General features: G+C 34.5%; 1 protein-coding gene across 2 annotated transcripts in view; it reads left to right on the top strand.

The window, feature by feature from the left end:
* LOC105866638 (disintegrin and metalloproteinase domain-containing protein 5-like) overlaps positions 1-24,642 on the top strand; it is a 128,155-nt gene that overhangs the window by 91,892 nt on the left and 11,621 nt on the right. For both annotated transcript variants that reach the window (XM_012756090.3, XM_012756091.2), the window contains exons 15-18: positions 2,181-2,271; positions 2,888-3,086; positions 21,068-21,154; positions 21,887-21,998. In XM_012756090.3, coding sequence (XP_012611544.1) covers positions 2,181-2,271; positions 2,888-3,086; positions 21,068-21,154; positions 21,887-21,998 — 489 coding nt within the window. The remainder of the gene's footprint in view (positions 1-2,180; positions 2,272-2,887; positions 3,087-21,067; positions 21,155-21,886; positions 21,999-24,642) is intronic.

The following is a 24,642-nucleotide window of genomic DNA, read 5'->3' as shown; positions in this document are numbered from 1 at the left end:
AGCTGAAAAAGAACACCAGAGAGGATGTTTGATTGTTAAAAGCTGTAGGAGATCCGGGGAGAATAACCTGCACTTAGGGTGCTTCCCCTTCTGGGCTGGGGAGCCTCACTGGCTTGAGCAGGTTGCAGATGAACCTTCCTGAGCCTCACCAGGGAACTGGTGGCTGAATGGAAAAGGCTGTGCCCTTGTGCAGTAAGCACAGACAGAAAACAATGACCTGTCCCTATATGAAATTGTGGTATTTTGCTCAAATTTGTTCATCATGGATTTTTCCTGCATTAATTTTGGTTTTCAAAAACTGTTGCATTAAGATGTTATTTATTTTGATTTTTGAGTTTATGAACCCCCCTCCCCTCCCCCGCCTTTTAAATTTTGAGCTATCCTAACCCTGGCCCTATATATACTATATACAGTTTGGGGAACTGGGAAATTTAAATCACATTTCATCAAATAAGTATTTTGTTTGGAGGAAAAAAAACAAAAACCACTTACTTATTGGGTGAGTTCAAAAGTAGATCTTTTCAAAAAAGAATTGTTGCTGGTGGTGGATTCCACACATCAATCTATCTATCTGACCTGTTTTGTAGCATATTTTATAATATATGTATGGAGTGTGTCCTTCAGGAGAGAGAGAGGGTTACAGACCATGTTTTCCAAGTATGAGTATCCTTAAAATTATTGAAGAGAGTTCCCTGGTCGATTAATAGTGGTAACAACAATAACAACAAAATCTCTGTTTTCGCAGCTTTGCAATTGTGAATTGCGCTGCTCTAAACATTTGAGTGCAGGTGTCTTTTTTGTAAATTGTCCTTTGTTCTTTTGGGTAGATGCCCAGTAGTGGGATTGTTGGATCAAATGGTAGATCTACTTGTATCGCTTTAAGGTATCTCCATGCTGCTTTCCACAGAGGTTGAACTAGTTTGCAGTCCCACCAGCAGTGTAGGAGTGTTCCTATCTCTCCGCATCCACGCCAACATCTCTTGTTTGGGGACTTTTTGATAAAGGCCATTCTTACTGGAGATAAGTGATATCTCATTATGGTTATGCTTTGCTTTTCCCTGATGATTAGAGATGTTGAGCATTTTTCCATATGTTTGTTAGCCATTATTCTGTCTTCTTTTGAAAAGTTTCTGTTCATGTCCCTACCCACTTTTTGATAGGGTTGATTTTTTCCTGCTGATTTTTGTGAGTTCTAAGTAGATTCTAGTTATCAGCCCCTTATCAGATGTGTAGGATGCGAAAATTTTCTCCCATTCTGTAGGTTGTCTGCTTACTTTCATGACTGTTTCTTTGGCTGTGCAGAAGCTTTGTAGTTTGATCATGTCCCATTTATTTATTTTTGTTGCAGCTGTGATTGCCTTTGGGGTCTTCTTCATAAATTCTTTCCCTAGGCCAATGTCTAGAAGGGTATTTCCAACGTTTTCCTCTAGAAATCTAATAGTTTCATACCTTAGGTTTAAGTCTGTTACCTAGCGTGAGTTGATTTTTGTGAGAGGTGAAAGGTGTGGATCCTGCTTCAGCCTTCAAAAAAAAAAAAAAAAAATCTCTGTTTTTATTACATGTGATTACCATGATCAATGTAACCCATTCCTAAAGCACTAAGTCCAAGTGATAGAGCAGCTATTATAAACACTTGAATTTTTCATAATTTTTAAATTAGACATAACTATATCAAAGGCCTGAAGTAGATAGCATTGACATGCTTTCTAATTTTAAATTTCAATAATTTTTATTTAGTGATTATTAAGATACTAGGGAACAGACATGAGGACTCTAGCATGGCACAAGGAGACTTTAATTAAATGCTTTGTTGGTTTATTACCAGCGTTTGCACTGTAGATACTATCTCTACTGTTTTGTTTGGGATAAGACTAAACTAAATTTTCACATTAAGTAGGGAACTAAGGCAGAAAGTAAACAATTATAAGAAATAGAGAAGGCCACAGCTCCTTATTTTTCTAACATTAACTGAAAAATTCTAATACGGATGTTTGCTGTCTCTTTGATATACAACACAGTCTGCTAGGCTTTTAATTCTAGCTCTACTGCCAGCAACCTTTTAGTGATGGATAATTATAAACTTCCCTACGGATTACATTACAATTTCCAGGTTGAGTCTATCATTTTTATAATGTAATTTAAATTCGGTATTGTCATTTACTTAAGTTTGTTCTTTTTAGGTTCTAAAGGTGGTTCATTTCCATGTTTTGAAGAAATTAATTCCAGATCAGATAGATTTGGAAACTGTGGAAGGGGATTCTGTCAATTTCAGTATGTATTTAGAAAATTATAATTTTGTTTGGATTATAGGTTATTTACTGCTAAAATCCTGGAAAATATTCTGTACACAGTAAAATGGCCTTTTTTGTGAGTTTTCTTTGTTACATAAATTAGGCTGAACAATATTATTCACTGACTATCATAACATGTGTTCAGTGCCTATAATGTTAAACAATGATTATAAAAATGGCCTCTGTTAATTGTTCTGATGATTTGGACATTGTGTTAGGCAGTTTATACATATTATATATTTATACTATAGGATATACATATATATCTATATACATCAAATATATATGGCAAGACTCATTTATTCCATTTTACTAATGAAAAAATTGAAGACCAGTGACCCATTTGCTCAGATTTTAGCAGCTAGTATAGGAAAAATCCAGGCTGTCAGATTGTAAAAATCATTAATTTTTCACTTGCCAAATTGACTTATAAAACAGAAGAGCCATATCATAAGTGCGCTCAAAAAAATTTGCTGAGACAAAATTGTTGAAATCTGGATTCAAATTAGTAAACATTTATTTGATTTAGCTATATTAGCAACCTATGTTATTTCAATAAATAATAAAATAAAATTTTCTCTGTCTTATGCTTCCAGTAATATGCTATGTGGAAAATTAGTTTGTACATGGCCACACAAAACATTAATAAACCAGAAAAATTTATCTGTGATTTATGCACATGTGAGAGGCGACACATGTGTATCTACATTTCTACCCAGAATGAAACCTGCTGGTGAACCAGACAGGAGTGAGGATACCTACGTAAAAGATGGCTCCATGTGCGGTCCAGATATGGTAATTAGAACAACAAAAACTCAAGCGTTTTAAAATTATTTTTATGGTTATACACATTTTAACAATAAACTAACGATTGCATTTTTTTCTCAATGTTTTATTGTGGTAAAATACACATAACATAAAAATTATCATCTTAACCATTTGGAAGTGCACAGTTCACTGGTATATGCATTTATAATGCTGTACAACCATCACCACTAGTAAGCTTCATAATTCTTTTCATCTTGTAAAACTGAAATTCTGTACCCATTAAACAATAACTCCCCATTCCCTCCTCCCCCCCAGCCCCTGAAAAGCACCATTCTACTTTCTGTCTCTATGAATTTGACTATTATAGGTACCTGACATAAGTGCAATCATACAGTATTTTTTTTTGTGTGTGTGTGTGTGTGCAATGGCTTGTTTCATTTAGCATAAAGTTCTCAAGTTTCATCTATATTGAAACTTAAGTTAATTTCCTTCCTTTTTAAGGCTGAATAATATTCCATTGTATGTATATACCACATTTGGGTCATGGATTCCTCCGTGGATGGACATTTGGATTTCTTCCATGTTTTAGCTATTGTAAATAATGCCACTATGATTATGGAAGTGTAAACATCTCTTCAAAACCCTGCTGTCATTTCTTTTGGATATATACCTGGAAGTGGATGTGCTAGATTATATGGTAGTTCTATTTTTTTTTTTTCTTTTTAGGATAGAAAGAAGAAAAAGTTTATTTTACTTTTTTCCAGACAGAAAAAGGGCCAACATGAAAGAGGAAGACTGAGAGTGTGCTGGCATAGAAGACCAGTTACTCAGACTTTTTACTTAGGAGTTGTGAAGGGGTGAAGAAGATTTATGGCTGTAGCCAAATTAACAGGGTACTGTGAACTGCTGCACCTGCTGCTTCTCTTTTCTTAATAGCAGGCAGATAATAGAAGTGTCTGCAGTTTCCTTGCAGATAAGCTTATGGCTGGAAATTGTGATCTTGTCTGAGATTTTTGCCCTTGAGATATGGTCCTGGACAGGAACTGAAGCTTGAAGTTTGAACACAGCTCCACCCCTCCCACTGTCCATTCAGGAACTCTTCAAGGCTGTAAAAAGCAAATTCTAAAAGGCATTTTCTGGTGCATGTAAAGAGAAAGATTTACATTTCCTTTCTGTCTGCTCTTTTTAGACGTTGTGAAAACAGAACTCCAAAGAATGCCTGTCAATGGCAGGGGAGAGCAGGGCATGGAGAGAGAAAGCTCGTATGATTGATTTCTTTCGTATAAGTTTATAAAGTACAAGTGTAATTTTGTTCTATCTATAGATTGTGTAGTGGTGAAATGAGGGCTTTTAGGATATCCATCACCTGAACAATGAACCTTGTACCCAATAGATAATTTCTTATCATCCACCTCCCTCCCACCTCCTCACCCTTCCAAGTCTCCTTTGCATATCATCCTACACTCCATGTCCATGTGTGAACATTATTTAGCTACCACTTGTAAGTGAGAACAGAACATATGGTATTTGTCCTAGGTATATATATTTTTTTCATAGCATTTGTAAATGGAATTGCTTTCATGATTTGGTTCTCAGCTAGATTTTTATTGGAGTATAGAAATGCTACTGATTTGTGTGCATTGATTTTGTATACTAAAACTTCACTGAATTAATTTATCAAATATAAGAGCTTTTTTTGTTGTTTTGGTGAATTCTTTAGGTTTCATGTATCTTAGTTATCATATATCTAGAGAATGGTATGATAATATCATACTATCAGCAAACAGGAATAACTTGATTTCCTCTTTTTCCAACTTGGATGCCTTTTATTTCTTTCTCTTGCCTGATTGCTCTGTCTAGGACTTACAAGTACTATGTTGAATAGGAGAGGTGACAGTGAGCATCTTTGTCTTTTTCTAGTTCATAGAGGCTTTCAAGTTTTGCTTGTTCAGTATGCTGTTGGCTATGGGTTTCTCATATATAGGCTTTATTATTTTGAGGTGTGTTCCTTTTATGCCTGACGTGCTGAGGGTTTTTATCATGAAGGGATGATGTATTTTTTCAAATGAATTTTCTCTGTCTATTGAGATGATTATATGGTTTTTGTCCTTGTTTCTATTTATATGATGTGTCATGTTTATTGATTTACATGATGTGTCACATTTATTCATTATTGATGTTGAACCATCCTTTTATCCCTGGTATAAAACTCACTTGATCATGGTGTATTATCTTTTTGATGAGCTGTTGGACTTTTTTTGGCTAGTATTTTGTTGAAGATTTTTTCATCTGTGTTCAATATCAGGCATACTGGTCTATACCCTAGTGCAGAGGTGCTGACTTGACACTGAGGTGGGCATGAAGCCTGGGGTTGTGGCCTAATATTGCTCTGAGCTTGTCTGGAACCTGGGGTAGGTCTGGACCCTGGGGCTGCAGGGCCTGGCATGGTGCTGGGTGGTTCTAGAGCTTGTATCCACAGATACTGGTGTGGAGGTTGGGTGTGCAGGTGCCGGCCTGATGGCTAGGACTCTGTGGTCAGTCCAGTGCTTGGACATCCCTGAAGCCTGGGGCCTTGGGGGCCATCCTGGTGCTAGGGGTCATCTGGAGGCCAGGGCCATTGAAGTTGGGCTGCCAGTGGGATAAGTCTGAGCCCAGAGACTGAGTCCACCAGGTAGGTCTGGAACCTGAGCTTCAGGGTCTAGCCTGACACTGGGGCATGCCTGGAGCTTCAATCTACAGGGCCCAGCCTGGAGACTAATGCTGTGTGTACCCCTGGTGGTTTTACTTGGGCATGCCCAGCATTGGTATCTGAGGCAAAGTCCAATGGTCATTTTCCTCTCCTTTCCCCCAAGGAGAGAGTACCTGTCTTCATGCTATGTTGTCTGGGGTCTGGGGAGAGATGACATGGGTAGTGTAAGATTGTCCTTCCTACCCTCTTCAATACATCTGTTCTTATTTCTGTGCTACTCCCAGGTACTTTAATCTCTCACACAGTTTCCTTAGCTCTTGTGAAGGTATTCTTACATGTGGATAGTTGTTCAAAGTGATGTTTTTTAAAGGGGGATAATCACTGAAAAATTGTATTCCACCATCTTGCTGACATTTGATTTACTGTATTATTGTTCACTAACTTCATCCCATTTTTCTTAGGAAAAATACTTTTTAATGATATCTGTCTTTTTAAATTTCTTGAGACTTTCATTTGTGGGACCAACATATGGTCTATCCTCAAAAATGTTCTATGTGCCCTGAAAAGAATGCATGTGCTATTGTTGCTGTTCTGTATATGTCAATCAGATCTAGTTGGTTTACTACATCATTTAAGTTCTCCAATTCCTTATCTTCTTATCTTCTTTCTGGTGGTTTTATCTATTATTGAGAATGGGTTATTGAAGTCTCCAACTATCATTCTAGAATTGTTTATTTCTCCCTACAGTTCTGTCAGTTTTGTTCTTCATGTATTCTGATGGTCTATCTGTAACTGTTTATAATTATATATTCTTGATGTTTTGAAGCTTTTATTAATATATCATGTTCTTCTTTGTCTTTGGTAACCTTTTTTGATGTAAAGTTTGCTTTCTCTGATAATGGTACAACTACTCCTACTCTCTTTTGGTTATTATTTTCATGAAATAAATTTTGTCATCCTTTTGCTTTTAATCCATTTTTGTATTTGGACCTAAAGTGAGTCACTTGTAGACAACATATAGTTGAATCATGTTGTTTTTATTAATCAATTCTTCAGTTGCTGTCTTTTGGTTGAATAGTTTAATTCATTTATAATTAAGATAATTATTGATAATAAGGGACTTATTTATGTCATTTTGCTATCTTTTTTCCATATGCAGTATGGATTTTTCCCTAATTACCTGCAATACTTTCTTCTTATGTGTTTACTTGATATTTTTCAGTGAAATATTTAATTTTATTTCTCATTTCTTTTTGTATATATTCTATTGCTATTTCTTTATGGTTGCCATGTGGGTTACATTTAATATCCTAATATTATAACCCTCTAATTCAAATATATACCAACTTATCTTCAATAACATTCAAAAGCTGTTCTTTTAACACTTGAATCTCTACCTCTTTTAGTTCTTGATGTCACAGAATAATATCTTTATAAATTGTTGTCCAGAATCATATATTTATAATTTATTGAAATGCATTGGTTCTTAAATTATGTAGAAAACAAAATGTGATTTACAAAAAGAGTTGAAACAATGCTAGATTTTAGACTAATAATTTTTTATATTAGTTTCTTAGATGATATAGAAAACAAAAAGTGCAGGTGTAGGTCATTATTACAATAATACCAGCTTTCATAATTGATCATGTATTTATCTTTAATTAGACCTCTTTTTCTTCATTTATCTTCAAGTTTACCATCTGTTGTCCTTTCATCTCACCGTGCAAGACTCCCTTGAGTATTTCTTGCAGGAAAGGTCTAGTGATAAAAAAAACTCCCTCAGCTTTTTTTTTTTTTTTTATTCTTGCAATACTTTAATTTCTCCTTCACTTTTGAAGAACAGACATGTCAGATATAAGATTCATGGTTGATATTTTTTTCTTTTACCACTTTGAATATATCAACCCACTGCCTCCTGGTTTCCAAAGTTTCTAACAAGAAATATTCTAGATATTATCTCATCCCTTGTGTACGATGAGTTGCTTTTCTCTTACTAAATTCAATATTTTTTGCCTTTGTCTTTTGTAAGTGTGATTACAATGTGTCTTGGTGTGTGTCTCTTTGAATTCATCTTACTTAAAGTTTTCTAAATTACTTGAATGTTTATATTCATGGTTTTCATCAAATTTTGGTATACCTCAGCCTTTATTTCTTTGAATAGTTTCTCTACCTCTTTATCTCTCCTTTCTCCTTCTGGGACTCCTAAAATTCATATGTTGGCCCATTTTATGGTATCCTTAAGTACCTTTCACTCATCTACTTTATTTCAATTTTTAAATTTCTTTCCCTCTTTCCCTTGGACTGAATAATTTCCATTGTTCTATCTTCAAGTTTACTGATTCTTTCCCCTGCTTACTCAAATCTGGCTTTAATCTTTCTAGTGAAGTTTTCATTTCAATTATTGTACTTTTCATCTCTAGAATTTCTTTTTGTTTCCTTTTAGTTTTTCCAGAAAAACCTTTTCATACTTTTTATATTTTGTTCATACATTTTTTTTTACTTTCTTCCTTTAATTTTTTTGAGCATATTTCATTATTTCTTTGAACATCTTTAAGATAAATTGTTTTAAAGTCCTCATCTCTTATATCTGTCATCAGGTCTGTTTCAGAGATAATTTGTTGATTTATTTTTTTTTTTTTACTTTGACAATATTATTGTCAAAGTAGAGTTTAGAGTTTATTATTATTTTTTTATTTATTTTTTTATTATTATTTTTTTATTTGTCTACTGCTGTTGAAAACTGGACTTTTTAATCCAGTAATATAATAATTCTGGAAATCAGATTTTTTTCCTTTCCCAGAGTTTGCTGTTTTTATTTTTTGCTTGTTTTGTTATAGTTTTTATTTATTTTTCTTGATTGCTTCAGGCTGTTTATATGCTATGTTCAACCTGAGGTGTGCTTCAGGCTGTTTATATGCTATGTTCAACCTCAGGATACTTAAGGTATCCTGAGGTCTTTTCTAAGCTTGTGACTTTCCCTGGATATGAGTGGTCATGTTCTAATTTTCTCCATATATAGAGTTGTTTTTGAATGTTCTACTCTTTAATGTCTTGCTCCAAAAGGGAGAAAAAGAGAACATTGAAGTAGGGAAAAAAGAACAGCAGCCCTTTAAATCCTCTGGAAGTCACTTTAGCAGGAGACAAAGAGGCTTGCAACAATGGGAGAAGGTACAAAAATAATGACTGCCTGCCTCTTTTATCTCTGTGATCAGAGATATCAGTTATCATAGCATAGATCTCCAATATTTGGAGGACAAGGTCCTCTGTGCCAACTCCTGCAAGCTGTGTGCATGTTGCTCCAGGAACACATGCCAAAGCTGCCTGCCATGGGACTGGGGAGTGGGAGATAGGTAGCTGTTACTCTACTATGAGCTAAAATTTAATGAAATTAACCAAAATTTACCTTCTAAATCTTCCTCTGGAGGTTGTAAGTCTTCAACAGACTCCAGAGTTCCAGAGTTCTAAAATAGTTACATCAGATAGATTCTGCAGTGCAATTGTTCTCTAGATTGGGAGACAGATTCCTATTGCTTCCTACTCTATCATCTTCCTAGAATCTTCTCATTATTAAACAGCCTCACTGAGGTATCATTTATCAGAATTTATCTAATACAGGTGTACAACTCATTGGTTTTAGTTAATTTATAGAATTGTACAAAAATCCCTACATCCAGTTTAATACATTACCCTTAAAATTTCCCTCTTGCCCATTTACTCATACTCATTCCCAAGCAATACACGAAGTTCTATGGATATTTACATTATACTCTAGGTTATAACCCAGTACTAATCATATAAAATGGCCAAAAACAGAGAAACACAGTGCAACAAAGAAAACTATAGATCAATCTCTCTCATGAATTCATTTGCAAATATTATTCATTATTCATTCAAAACATTAGCAAGCTAAACGCAACAACATACAAAAACAAGACCAAGTGACATTTATACCAGGTATGTAATGCTGGTTCTACATTAAAAAATCTATCAAAGTAATCTAACATATCAACAAACTAAAGACGAAAAACATATGACAACATCAATTGACACACAACAAATATTTAATAAAATTCAAAACAAAATTGTGATAAAACCTCTCATAAAGTTAGCAGTAGAAGACAATTAACTCAACTTGATAAAAGGCATATGCAAAAAACCTACAGCTTACATCATATGTAATGATAAAAGACCTAATACACATGCCTTTTAGATTAGGAACAGGCAAAGATGTTCCCTCTCACCACTCCATATGTTTTGATAATTTTTATCATCATTTTGTATTCTCCAAAAAACCAATCTTGTATATGACTTGTTAAGTATGCACATCTATTTTTCATTTTTTGAAGCAAGTACAAATGATATTGTGTTCTTAAATTTTGGTTTTTGCTTGTTCATTGTTAGTATATATAATAAAAATGCAATTGATTTTTGTGTGTTGATCTTATATCCTGCAACTTTGCTGGACTAACTTATTATAGGAGTTTTATGGTCGATTCCTTGGGATTTTCTTATGTAGATAATCATGTCATTTGGAAATACAGAATATTTTATTTTTTCCTTTTCAGTTTGTGTATCTTTTATTTATTTTTCTGGCTTTACTGCAGTGGCAAGAACTTGCTGTATGATGTTGAATCAGAGTGGTGAGAGGGAACATCTTTGCCTGTTGCTAATAATGAATAATATTTGCAACTGAATTCATGAGAGAGATTGATCTATAGTTTTCTTTGTTGCACTGTGTTTCTATGTTTTTGGCCATTTTATATGATTTTATCATAGTTTTCTACGAATTAGTACATTTTGAGGTTTTTGAATTCATACATGTAAAGTTATTCATAGTATCCCCTTATCATCTATCTAATGGCTGTAGGATCTAGAGTGACAACCTCTATTTCATTTCTAGTATCGATGATTTGTGTCTTCTCTTTTTTCTTACTTCCAGCCTTGCTAGAAATGTATCAATTTTATAAAAATTTTCAAGAATACTAGCTTTTTGTTTCATTTGCTTTTTATTATTTTTCTATTTTCAAATGCATTGATTTCTGCTCTTAAAATTGTTTCCTTTCATTTGCTTTGCATTTAATTTCTTCTTTTTCTCTAGTTTCTTGAGGTAGGAACTTAAATTATTTGAGGCCTTTCCTCATTTGTAGCATCTAGTCTGACAAAATTCTCTTGTCAGAATTGCTTTAGCTACATCCTAGATATTTTTCTAGTACAGTTTCATTTTCTTTCAGTTCCATGTATATTCTTATTTTCCTTGAAGTTTCTTCTTTGTTACATGATTTATTAGTATATTGTTCAATTTCAGCAGATTTATAGATTTACCTGTTGTCTTTCTTTTATTGATTTCAAGTTTGATTTTATTATTATCAGAGAACACAATCTCCAGAACTTTAATTAAAAATTGTTGAGGTTTGTTTATGATAAAGAATATAATAAATTTTGCTTCATGGTACATGGCACTTGCAGAAATGTGTATTCTGCTGTTATTGGGTGGAAGGATCTGTATATGCCAATTAAATCATGTCGTGTTGTTCAGATCATCAATATCTGCTGGTTTTCTGTAGAGTTTCTGTGAATTGCTTAGAAAAGAATGGCAAAATCCTAATTATAGTTGTGGATTTGTCTGTTTCTCCTTTCAACTCTATCCGTTTTTGCCTCATGTGTTTTGAGGCGCTGTTGTTTGGAGTATACACATTTAAGATCATTGTATTATTGTTGAAATGATTCTTATATCATGACATAATGTCCTTCTTTGTCATTAGTAATTTTCTTTGTTCTGAAATCTACTTTATCAGGTGTGTGTGTGTGTGTGTGTGTGTGTGTGTGTGTGTGTGTGTGTGTAGCCACTTCAGCTTTTTTGGGCGAAAGTTTGAATGGTATTATTTTTTCTGCCCTTTTTCTTTAATTCTACCTATGCCATTGAATTTGAAATGAGTTTTTGTAAGTATCATATAATCGAGTCATGCTTTTAATACACTGTGCCAATCTCTGTTTTTTAAATGGTATATTTAGATCATTTAAATTTAAGATTATTGATAATATTATTGCTTATATCTGCCATTCCATTAGTTTTTTTCCTCTGGTTCTTATTCTTATTTTTCTTTTTTCTTGCCTTCCAGTGGGTGACTTAACCATATTTTTGGATGCTATCTTGACATTTTTATATTGTTTCTAAGACTGTCATAGCTATGTGTTTTTTTCATAGTGGGTGCTCTGGGATTTACAATATATGTATATGTCTTAAACAGTCTACTAGTATCAACATTTTGCCACTTTGAGTGAAATATGGAAACCTCAATTTCATTTAAATTCTTTTTACCTGCCCTACTTTTTAAGTATCATTGATGATGTCATAATTTTCATTTCAATCATTAAATATGATCTTAAAAACTCATGAAGAAAAGGATAGTCTGTTTACCAATATTGCTGCACTTTACATTGTTTCGTCTTTCTTTGTGATGTTCCAATATTTTTGATAAAAACTTCTTTGCAAGTTCTATTCTCTATTATCTACAATCTACTACTGAGCCCAGTTACTAAGTTTTTTTTTTAATTAGATTGTTGTACTTTTTCATTCTGTAATTCTCATTTTGTTCTTTCTTATGCCTTCTATTTCTTTGCTTAGATTTTTTATTTTTTCATTTGTTTCAACAGAATTTGTAATTGATCATTGGAGCATTTTTATGATGGTTGCTTTAAAATTCTTGTCCAACATCTGAATCACCTTGGTGATGATATCAGTTAATTGTCTTTCATCATCCAAGTTATGATTTTCTTAACTCTTGGAATGACTTTAGTTGTATCCAGGAATTATATTTATTATGTTACAAGACTCTGGGTCATATATAAAGCTATTATTTTAGCTGGAAGTTTTCTAGTTTAAGTCTTGGCCTTCTTTTGAGGGCTGTGATTTCAAAGGCAGTTTGATTTTCAGAGTCTTTGCAGTGCCATTTTGGTTTGCTTGGTTTATCTGTTTCCACTGGGGCTCCCAGTGATTGTTGCTGGTGCTGCCTTGAAGGACAGAAGTGTCCCTAAGCCAGGCAGCAGCATGTCTCTCTGGGGGAAGGGTGTCATGGTAGCCCCATGTGGTTCCCCCAGTGATTGTTGCTGGTGCTGCCTTGAAGGACAGAAGAAGTGTCCCTAAGCCAGGCAGCAGCATGTCTCTCTGGGGGAGGGGTGTCATGGTAGCCCCATGTGGTTCCCCCAGCTGGTTCCCCCATCTCCCTCACTCTCACAGTTGCCCTGTTCTTTGGGTAGGGAAAGGGGTTTCAGACTTGCAAGTTCAAACAGGCCTCCTCCTCTGATGGTTCCTTTGTTATGTCTGCATCTCTCTTTCTGGTTCCATCCATTTAACCCTGTCCTATCTTTACATGGTATGAGTTTTCCCTGTCTAGCCACTTACTGTGGTTGGGCTCCTCTTTCAGTACCACTTGTCTATCTTGACTCCTCCTCAGAGAGAAAAAAGAGTCTCTGGACTCTTAGGCCTGTAGGGTTGTAGGGTAAAAGGAGCGTCCCAATCACGTTGCTTGCTATAGCTGGGTCCCTTTTGCTGGTTCTGCCCACCTGTTCCTTTGTTGGGTGGGAGGAAAGTCTTAGGTCCTGAGTGGAAGGAGAAGGGTTACCCTGGCCATCTACTAAAGTCCATGACCTATCAAGAAGAGACTTTTTTCACTAAATGTGAGCTAGGAACCTCTAAACCTAGCATAGGTATCAGAGAGCAAAAATGTATCTCTATGATATTTTCATTTCCTATATTGTAGTTTTTATTCTAGAAGTTCTGTTGTTTCATTTTTTATATCTTCTAATACTCCTCTCATTATACCCTTATATCGTTGAGTCTATGGAGTATATTTCTAACACCTGTTTTAACATTCTTGTCTGTTAATTCAATCAACTTCAAGATTAGTAAGTATGATTCTGTTGGATGATTTTTTAAACCTGTTTATGGGCAACCTTTTCTTTCTTCCTTTCTTTCTTTTCTTTCTTCCTTCTTCCTTTTCTTTCTTCCTCACACTTAGCAACTTTTATTTTGTGTTAAACTTTATGAATTTGTTGTTGTTGAATAATTTTTTGCTTTAAAGATAATTGGACTTTATTCTAGCAGGCAGTTAAGTTACTTGTAGATTATTCTGATCGTTTTGAGACTTGTTGGAAAAAAAGCTTAGAAGACGTCAAGCTCTTTTTAGGATATACACTAAATTTTTTTCTAAGTTATATTTGCTCCACGTGTAAATTGTGACCCTTCTGGGGTCTCTACTGAATGTCCCATGCATTTAGCAAAGTCTGTATATTAGTTCTGGTAGGACTTTGAATGAGTCCCAGCCCTGTGTGATGAAGGAATTGTCCTTCTTACAGAATCATGGTAATTTTTCTTTCTCTAGAAATTCTTCTTGCTCAGTGCCATGGATGTTTGCCCTGTGCAAATGCAGATTGTCTTCAGTCAAAAGCACAAAGCAGCCCCATATAGATTTATGGAACATCTTCTTTATGTAGTTCCCTTCCGCAGAATAGTCTTCACAGAAAATTCTAGCTTGCACAGCTTCCCAGCCTTCACAGATGCTGATCTCTGTCTTCTTTACTCAGCCACAAGACTAGGATGTTTAGATTACTCATCTGTATACTGTAAAACTGCCTTCCAGCAGACACCCCGGATGCTAGGAGGGCTCACCTCATTTATTTCTTTTCTCCTCAGAGATCATAGTTTTGTACTGACTGTTACCCAATGTCTAAAAATCGTTGTATTCTATACTTTGCTCAGTTTTCTAGTTTTTTTATGGTAAGAGGTGTAATTCTGGACCCTGTTAATGTACCCTGACTAGAAGCAGAAGTCCTCAAAACATTCTCTCTGAGCCTATATAAATAACTGCTTTGCCATGAAAAATTCCAGAGAAATAGAGGATAAGCCACTTTAAATTTTTGGTGCCACTTTGGGAATCACCTCTACAAGCCTAGAAAAGACACTTCTACACTTAAAGAGACCAGGGGAAAAAATCGTTGGGCAGAGAAGTTTGTTCAACTTTGGGCAGGTGACTCCACTTCGGCATTTTAATCAGGCCTTGAAAATTCTTAGAAATGCAAAAAACATGACCACTATATCAACATAAATTGATTCATTAATGAGGGAACCAGCTTGTAAGCATTTGAAGAACTATATATTTAGTGGCATTTAGAAAAAGAATGCTGTGATACAACTGCTATGCTCAATGCAAAACCTGCTAATGTCCTATAGAGCAATAAAACCATAATTTTGAGGTTATCCTTTCAATTGGACAAAAAGCACGTACATAACTGTCAGACAAAATGTATGGAGTAACACGTAGCTTCCCAAAATCTAGTTCTTATCAGTAGTAACTAGCAAGTTAAACAAAATTATATTTCTTCAGATAATTAAATACTCTTTAGGTGGGTCTTTAGGGGGCCTCTTAAAGAATGTTCAAATGTGACATTGAAAAGATTTTTTCTCTATTTATTTAAAAGTTGTGAACAATGTATCAGCAGTATTTGTTATCAATGATCTCCATACTTCTTTTAAACAACAATGTTACTTTAAAATAATTTTTATACTTAGCATTTTTGATATTCTGACATATGTAATCACGTGATTTTTGCATAGACAAGATCTAAAGATCTCAGATGAATGATAGTACGATGTAATCCAACATTTTTTAATATAACTTGTTTTTGAATAATTTTTTTGAGTGATATTCACTGTTTCAGTAGAAAGGCCAAGATATACTGATTTTTTGCTTTTATAACGGACTCTGATTTTTTTCTTATTGGTATATGAATACTTTAATTAAATTGAATATTATTATTATAATATTATATTCTGTTGTATTATAATGCCTATTTTGGTTATCATATATTTAATATTATATAAGAGAATAAGAAACAGTATTAATAATTCATATGGAATAATGTAATTATACAGTATTATTAGAAATTTCTAATATTCTATAAATGTATATATTTAATAGCATTTTAATACTCTAGTTGGTTTAAGTCAAATAGATACTGTGTAAAGTTAAATTAACATTTTATTTTTTATTTCGGGGGTACAGATTTTAAGGTTTCAATAAATGCCCTTTTCCCCTCTCCCCCAACAAATCTGAGTTTCCAGCATGACCATCCCTCAAATGATACACATGTCACTCATTATGTATGTATATACCAGCCCCCCTCTCCCCTCCCCCCTTCCCAATACCCTATTACTGTAGTACCTATGTGTCCACTTAGGTGCTACTCAGTTAATACCAGTTTGCTGGTGACTATATGTGGTGCTTGTTTTTCCATTCTTGGGATACTTCACTTAGTAGTATGGGTTCCAGCTCTAACCAGGAAAATATAAGATGTGCTATATCTTTCTTATCACCATTGTTTCTTAGAGCTGAATAGTACTCCATGGTATACATATACCGCATTTTATTAATCCATTCTTGGATTGATGGGCACTTGGGCTGTTTCCACAGCCTTGCAATTATAAATTGTGCTGCTATAAACATTCAAGTGCAGGTGTCTTTTTTGTAGAGTGTCATTGGATGTTTTGGGTAGATGCGCAGCAATGGGATTGCTGGATCAAATGGTAGATTCACTTGTATCGCTTTAAGGTATCTCCATATTGCTTTCCACAGAGGTTGAACTAGTTTGCAGTCCCACCAGCAGTGTAGGAGTGTTCCTCTCTCTCCACATCCACGCCAGCATTTGTTATTTGGAGACTTTTTGATAAAGGCCATTCTCACTGGAGTTAAGTAATATCTCATTGTAGTTTTGATTTGCATTTCCCTGATGATTAGAGATGTTGAGCATTTTTTCATATGTTTGTTGGCCATTCTTCTGTCTTCTTTAGAAAAGTTTCTGTTCAAGTCCTTTGCCCACTTTTTAATGGGGTTATTTGATTTTTTCTTCCTGATTTTCGTGAGTTCTAAGTATATTCTAGTTATCAGCCCTTTATCGGATACGTAGGATGCAAAAATTTTCTCCCATTCTGTAGGTTGTCTGTTTACTTTCATGACTGTTTCTTTGGCTGTGCAGAAGCTTTGTAGTTTGATCATGTCCCATTTATTTATTTTTGTTGCTGCTGTGATTGCCTTTGGGGACTTCTTCATAAACTCTTTGCCTAGGCCAATGTCTAGGAGAGTGTTTCCAACATTTTACTCTAGAATTCTAATAGTTTCATACCTTAGGTTTAAGTCTGTTATCCAGCGTGAGTTAATTTTTGTGAGAGGTGAAAGGTGTGGGTCCTGTTTTAGCCTTCCACAAGTGGCTATCCAGTTTTCCCAGCACCATTTATTGAAAAGGGATTCTTTTCCCCAGCGTATGTTTTTGTCTGCTTTGTCAAAGATTAGATGGCTATATGAGGATGGTTTTATATCAGGATTCTCAGATCTGTTCCACTGGTCAATATTCATATTTTTGTGCCAATACCAGATTGTTTTAATTACTACAGCTTTGTAGTATAGTTTGATATCTGGCATATTAATACCTCCCATTTTCTTTTTGTTGCCTAGAAATTGTTCTTGATATTCGGGGTCTTTTTGGGTTCCATACAAAGCATAAATTATTTTTTCTATATCTATGAAGAATGCTGATGGGATTTTAATAGGTATTGCATTGAATCTGTAGATCAGTTTGGGTAGTATAGACATTTTAATGATGTTGAGTCTGCCAATCCATGAGCATGGAATGGATTTCCATCTGTTTACATCCTCTGCTATTTCCTTCCTCAGTGTTTCATAGTTCTCCCTGTAGAGGTCTTTGAGAGAAATTTTCTGGGTATGCTTGCTAAATACAACTTTATTTCTATATACTAACATTTTGATAATATCATATAAGAAAAAAGATTATCTGTGACTTCTTGCTCATTTTAAAACATATATCGAGAAGGATGGATTCCTGCCCAACATGTTTTATGAAGCGAACATAACCCTGATACCAAAACCAGGAAAGGATACAACAAAAAAAGAAAACTATAGACCAATATCCCTTATGAATATAGATGCAAAAATTCTCAACAAAATACTAGCAATCGAATCTAGGTGCTTGTCAAGAAAATAGTCCATCACAACCAAGTGGACTTCATCCCAGGGATGCAGGGATGCTTCAACATATGCAAATCTATAAATGTAATTCACCATATAAACAAAAGCAAAAACAAAGACCATATGATCCTCTCAATACACTCAGAAAAAACATTTGACAAAATTCAACACCCTTTTATGATAAGAACACTCAACAAAATAGGCATAGACAGGGCTTACCTAAAAATGATACAAGCCATATATGACAAACCCACAGCCAATATCATACTGAATGGGGAAAAATTGAAAGCATTCCCACTTAGAACTGTAACTAGACAAGGTTGCCCACTATCTCCACTTCTATTCAACATAGTGCTGGAAGTCCTCGCTATAGCAATCAGACAAGAGAGCAGAATTAAGGGTGTTGAAATGGGAGCAGAAGAGATCAAACTCTCATTCTTTGCTGATGATATGATATTATACCAAGAAAACCCCAAGGATTCAACCAAGAGACTCCTTGAACTGATAAATGAATTTGGTAAAGTCTCAGGATACAAAATCAATACACAGAAATCAGAGGCATTCATATATGCCAACAACAGTAAAAGTGAAAACCAAATCAAAGACTCAATTCCCTTCAAAATAGCAACAAAGAAAATAAAGTACCTTGAAATATATTTAACTAAGGAGGTAAAAGACCTCAACAGGGAGAACTATGAAACACTGAAGAAAGAAATAGCAGAGGACATAAAGAGATAGAAGAATATACGATGCTCGTGGGTCAGCAGAATCAACATTGTTAAAATATCTATACTACCCAAAGTGACCTACAGAGTCAATGTAGTTCCTATCAAAATACCATCATCATTTTTCAAAGATACAGAAAAAATAATTTTACGCTTTGTATGGAACTAGAGAAGACCCCATATAGCAAAATCAATCCTAGGCAATAAAAACAAAATAGTAGGTATAAATTTACCAGACTTCAAACTATACTACAAGACTATAGTCATTAAAACAGCTTCGGACTGGCATAAGAACAGGGACATTGACCAGTGTAACAGAACAGAGAACCCAGATATAAAACCATCCTCATATAGCCAACTAATCTTCAACAAAGCAGACAAAAACGTACACTGGGGAAAAGAATCCTTATTCAATAAATGGTGCTGGGAAGACTGGATAGGCACATGTAGAAGACTAAAACAAGACCCAAGCCTTTCACCTCTCACAAAAATCAACTCATGCTGGGTAACAGACTTGAACCTTAGGTGTGAAACTATTAGAATTCTAGAGGAAAATGTTGGAATACTCTTCTAGACATTGGCCTAGGCAAAGAATTTATGAAGAAGACACCAAAGGCAATCACAACAGCAACAAAAATAAACAAATGGGACCTGATCAAATTAAAAAGCTTCTGCACAGCCAAAGAAACTCTCAAGAGAGCAAACAGACAACTCACAGAATGGGAGAAAATTTTCACAAGCTACACATCTGATAAATGGCTAATAACTAGAATATATTTAGAACTCATGAAAATCAGCCAGAAAAAAATCTAACAACCCCATCAAAAAATGGGCAAAGGACATGAACAGAAACTTTTCAAAAGAATACAGAGTAATGGCTAACAAACATATGAAAAAATGCTCAACATCTCTAATCATCAGGGAAATGCAAATCAAAACCTCAATGAGATATCACTTAACTCCAGTGAGAATGGCCTTTATCAGCATAGATGCGGAGAGAGACGAACACTCCTACGCTGCTGGAGGGACTGCAAACTAGTTCAACCTCTGTGGAAAGAAATATAGAGATACCTCAAAGTGATACAAGTAGATCTACCATTTGATACAGCAATTCCACTACTGGGCATCTACCCAAAAGATCAAAAAGTCACTTTATAAAAAAGACACCTGCACTTGAATGTTTATAGCAGCACAATTCACAATTGCAAAGCTGTGGAAACAACCCAAGTGCCCATCAATTCATGAGTGGATTAATAAAATGTGGTATATGTATACCATGGAGTACTACTCAGCTTTAAGAAACAAAAGTGATATAGCACCTGTTGTATATTCCTGGATAGAGCTGGAGCCCATTCTACTAAGTGAAGTATCTCAAGAACGGAAACACAAGCACCACATATAGTCACCAGCAAATTGGTATTAACAGATCAACAACAACTAAGTGGGCATACAAGAATAACGTTTATCAGGTGTCGGGCGGGTGGGAGGGGGGAGGTGGGGATGGGCATATACAACCACAACGAGTAAGATGTGCAACATTTGGGGGATGGACAAGCTTGAAGCTCTTACTCGAGGGGGGAGGGGGCCATGGGAAATATAGGTAACCTTAACATTTGTACCCCCATAATACGCTAAAATAAAAATAAACAAATAAATAAAAATAAAACATACAGAACACAAGTATGATCTGAAGTTTTCCTTCCCCTTGAGATCTAAAGGGTATTAGCTCAAATCTTCATTCCAGAATCTTGACTCTTCCAATTCTGAATACAGTCATTATTATACCCAAAGACAAAATTATCCAAAACATAAAATGTTTCCACAAAATGTTAAATTTACTGAGATTTTGCGGATAATTAGAAAGGGTCACATAAACTTATGCCATACATTGGAACAATGTAAATTCACACGTTAAACATTCCTTTCTTAGAAGGCATTTAGCTATCACAACACTGAGAGTTTCTCTTTGTCCCAATACCTCCTCTCCTATAATTATATGTTATCCTTTCTTCTCCCTTTCTCCTCATTTTGTCACAAGAAACAGTAAAATGTCTTCCTTTGCTGCTCATAGTCGTAATGTTAAGACCTCACCCCTTTACTCAACAGTTTTCATAATCATTGGCCTGGGCCCTGCCACCAGGGATTTCATCAGAATGTTCTCAGTGGATTCCAGTCATGGGCATTTTTAAAATGTTCCTCAGACAATTCTTAAACTCAATGGACTAATAAAATTATTTTTTTGCAGCTATTTTCCAGCTATTTTCTAGCTATTTATATATATATTTTTTTTCCAGCTATTTTCTAAGGAGACTTCTGATATTAGGTGGTAAGAAAATAACACTTCCAGCTCCTTACATGTGATTACATCTTACAACCTGACTATACATAGTTTATTTCACAATTTTTCATGTAGTCACAATTATTATTCTTTTCATTGTATACCCATGGATTTTTCTGCCAATTTTGGGTAATAGGAATTCTGGGATATTCTTGAATTTTTCTAATGGACACATTTTGACTGACTTTATTTTTCACTTCTTTTTGTTTTGTTTTCAGTATTGTTTGAACCATCAGTGTCTGGAAGTTCGATTCATAATGAATGCTGCATTGTGTGACAGGTACACCACTTGTAGTGACCATGGAGTAAGTAACTGCCATGCTTATTTTAAGCAGCATGCTTTTAACAATTCAGTAAACAATTTGGGGTTTTAAACAACGATTTTTTTGGTATTTTCATGATATTTGGCATTAACAGTCTGTAACTTATAACTTTGATCTTGACTTCTTAAAAAAACTTGCCAAACTATACTAGAGAAGTATATCTTCTCTTTACTAGAGAAGATAAAGAGAAAACACTTAAGATGATTCTGGATGTATAAAATGTTTAGTAAATGTGTGAGGTGGAGGTGCTACAGCTGGAGGTGCCAGAACTGCTTATGTCACCATTTAACCAAAATAATCTTATTTTTACATAGAGAAGGCAGAAACTGGTAAATAAAGGTAATTAGCATTTTCTTGCTAGTTAATTTAGAGTCTGGGCTGTTCTGTGAAGCTAGAAAGTAGATGATAATTAGTCGCATGTTACTGGTAATTGCAAGTTATTTGGGTCTGGCTGTGGGGGGAGTTGAAAAAAATTTTTTTAAAAGAAATTTATCTGGCAACAGAAACTAGATGTATTTATTTTCCAAAATATGGACATTTGCAAGGGAAAATTTGATGAATTTGTCTGTTTAAGATAAATTATCTAGAATGAGACACCCTGTTGAATAACTGTAGATTACTCATTAATCTCCACTGAAATCTCTACTCTCTTACTGTATTATTTACTTATTTACGTCTTTGTACAAAAATTATTTCATTTTTTGATTATTCTAGGTTTGCAACAATTTTAACCATTGCCATTGTAAGAAGGGGTTTGTTCCTCCTGAATGCCAGCCACAGAAAGACGCATTTGGAAGTATTGATGATGGACACACGATTAAGACTCGTTAGTATCTTTAAAATTTTATTAATTAACTACAATATGAAAGAGAATAAATTATAGGCTTCGAACTAGACTACAAAGCAACTTATGTCAGCAAACATGCCTTTATTTTACTTGTAAGAGTTAAAAGAAAATCTGACAATGTAAGTTTCTACTGTTCTTTCTACATCAGCATTGATGTTGTTTACTGAGAAAAAATGTACCCAATGTTAGACGACTTTTTAAGTAGAGATTTCAGCGCATATAACTTGACCAGTCAACTTAAATTGACTCTTTGGATTGCCTCGTATATTCTAGTTTATAACAGTGTCAATATTCATTGTTATAGTAATGTCTTTGAAATCTTTCAGGCTGTCTTTTTTTCCTATTTATTTCATAATTAGTTGTCTTCCTCCTGCATTGTAAGGACTCCACGCGAATATTTTGGAATATACTCTTTCTAACCTTACCCTGGTGGTTCCTGAGTAGTATTTTGAGATCAAGCAGGCCTGGATGAGACAGGGAACAACTGGAGGGGGGTGCATCCCCTGGTTCTAGAAGGTATAGAGCCTACACCAAATAACTGGGAGCATAGGCAGCCTGTCCACCCTATAACCTCTTTTTTGTGACTTTGCAAGAAAGTTGTGGAACTCCTGGGCAGACTTATCTGTAGCTTAGCTGCTACATGGGAGGTATACCTAGGATGACCAAAGTTTTAGAGAGACAACACACAGCCATATCAAAGTATGTATCAGAACAAAAAAAGTATAACAATTTAATATATAACATATACCTATACACATATATTATTATTTTCACATGAAAAATATGTTTATTTGAAGTATGTATTATTCTGTATTATTTACTTTTTGGTTGCTTAAATGCTATTATTTAAACCAAACAAGAATAGGACCTGTTAACAGCGTCAATTAATAATAGTTTATAGTATAATTAAAGAAATGTTATATTTGAGAAAAATACAACAATATTTTATAACAAGAAACAGAAAGTCGTTATACAGCAATTTATTTTAACTCTTTTTAAAAACTCTTTAGAGGATAAATTTTGAAATAAATATTTATTGTATATTCTTAAGGTACATAAATATAAGACTTTAAAAGAAGAACATAAATATAATAGAGATAATTAAAGAGATATTTCCTATATTTAATAAAAAGTGACATGTTTCTTTCTGATCAGAAATTTTATACTCTTTCTATTTTGTTTCCCAATTATACTTTTCTGAACTACCTGCAGCCTTTCAGACATTCTGTTATGTAGCAGCAACACTGAATAAAGTCAAGTGTAAATTCATCTTGACTTGCAGCTCTACTCACTATCAAGCCCACATGGTATAGAATGTGTCTGTCCAGTGTGATGGCATCAAACGAAATAACTTCTCAACAAAAACATTTCAGCTTGGATATTTGGGATTTTACTTACTCAAAACAGCAGATTTTTAGATTTTTCGGAATTATTTTGCAGTTGTCCCCAAATGTTCCCCCCCCCCCCTTGTATCTACATGCTTGTTCTGGTAGACCAGCTGTTTGTCATTCATCCTCTTTGCATCTATAACTACATCTAGAATATCCACGTCTAAAATAATCAATATTTGTAAACACTTCAAAGTGCATTGTATGCCATCATAAGTTAAATCTCTCTCAAGGAATGTGGTATTTAAACACAGAGGTAATTTGAATTTGTGAAATCTAAGTTGAATTCCAAATACATTACAGTTTTAATAAAGAAACTGAGAAAGTACTATTCAACCTGCTTATCCTTTTACTGGTGGCAGTTTTTGAGTTCTAAAGCAGTGATATTCCCAAATATGTGAGTCATTCTCATTGCCTGAGCTGTTATATCCTACAGATGACACTGAATTACACAGGGGCAGTAAGTTCATCCTTTTCTAGGGTCCTTACGGCCTCCTTGCAGATCAACAAACTGTTTCGGAGAAACAACATATACATTTCTGTTTTACTGTAAGTCTATTTTCTATCCTCAATGCACCTCAAAATTAGAAAGGAGCACTCTTCTTGACTCACATGTTAAAAATAAGATTTTATGGCAGGCCAATACTTAAAAATATTTTCTGTGGCTGAGAGCAATAATAGCCACCTTGTACATGTACGTGATGTACATTTCCATTTTATAAAGTAAAATAAGCCTCATTAAGTGCTTCTATATATTTTGAATAAACTAAAAATGACCAAAAGCTTTCATTGTGAAAGCCTCTATATCACAGGCAAGCATAACATACCCTCTTTTAGTGTAGGGTACAAGATCAGCAGAAGATGTAGCAGGTGACATCTTTTACTTTTCTTTGGTAAGATGTTTACATGGTGAGTGGAAGTTGCAAAAATTTACATTTCCACTATTTGCTAAATATGCATATAAATGAGCAAAGTTTATTTTGCATTTGCTCAAGACAGCAAAAATAGTTTATGTTTTCTGCACTTTTAATTAAAAGCTTCATAGTAATTAAAAAAGTTTTTCAAAACTCCATTTTGAGCCCAAATTATCTAAAAGCTAGGAGGAATATTTTGCTGCTGTTCTCACGTGATAAGATCTAAGAGAAATCATTGCTACACTGTGAAGGGCAATACAGCTGTTACCAAATTTCTACTTTCTTCTCCTATAGGACATTTTAGTTGCAATCTGTGAATCA

This window comes from Microcebus murinus, chromosome 24 (assembly GCF_040939455.1).
Source record: "Microcebus murinus isolate Inina chromosome 24, M.murinus_Inina_mat1.0, whole genome shotgun sequence".
In the NCBI taxonomy this organism is placed as follows: domain Eukaryota; kingdom Metazoa; phylum Chordata; class Mammalia; order Primates; family Cheirogaleidae; genus Microcebus; species Microcebus murinus.
The sequence above is the reverse complement of the archived record's forward strand: the minus strand, read 5'-3'. Positions and strand labels throughout refer to the sequence as shown.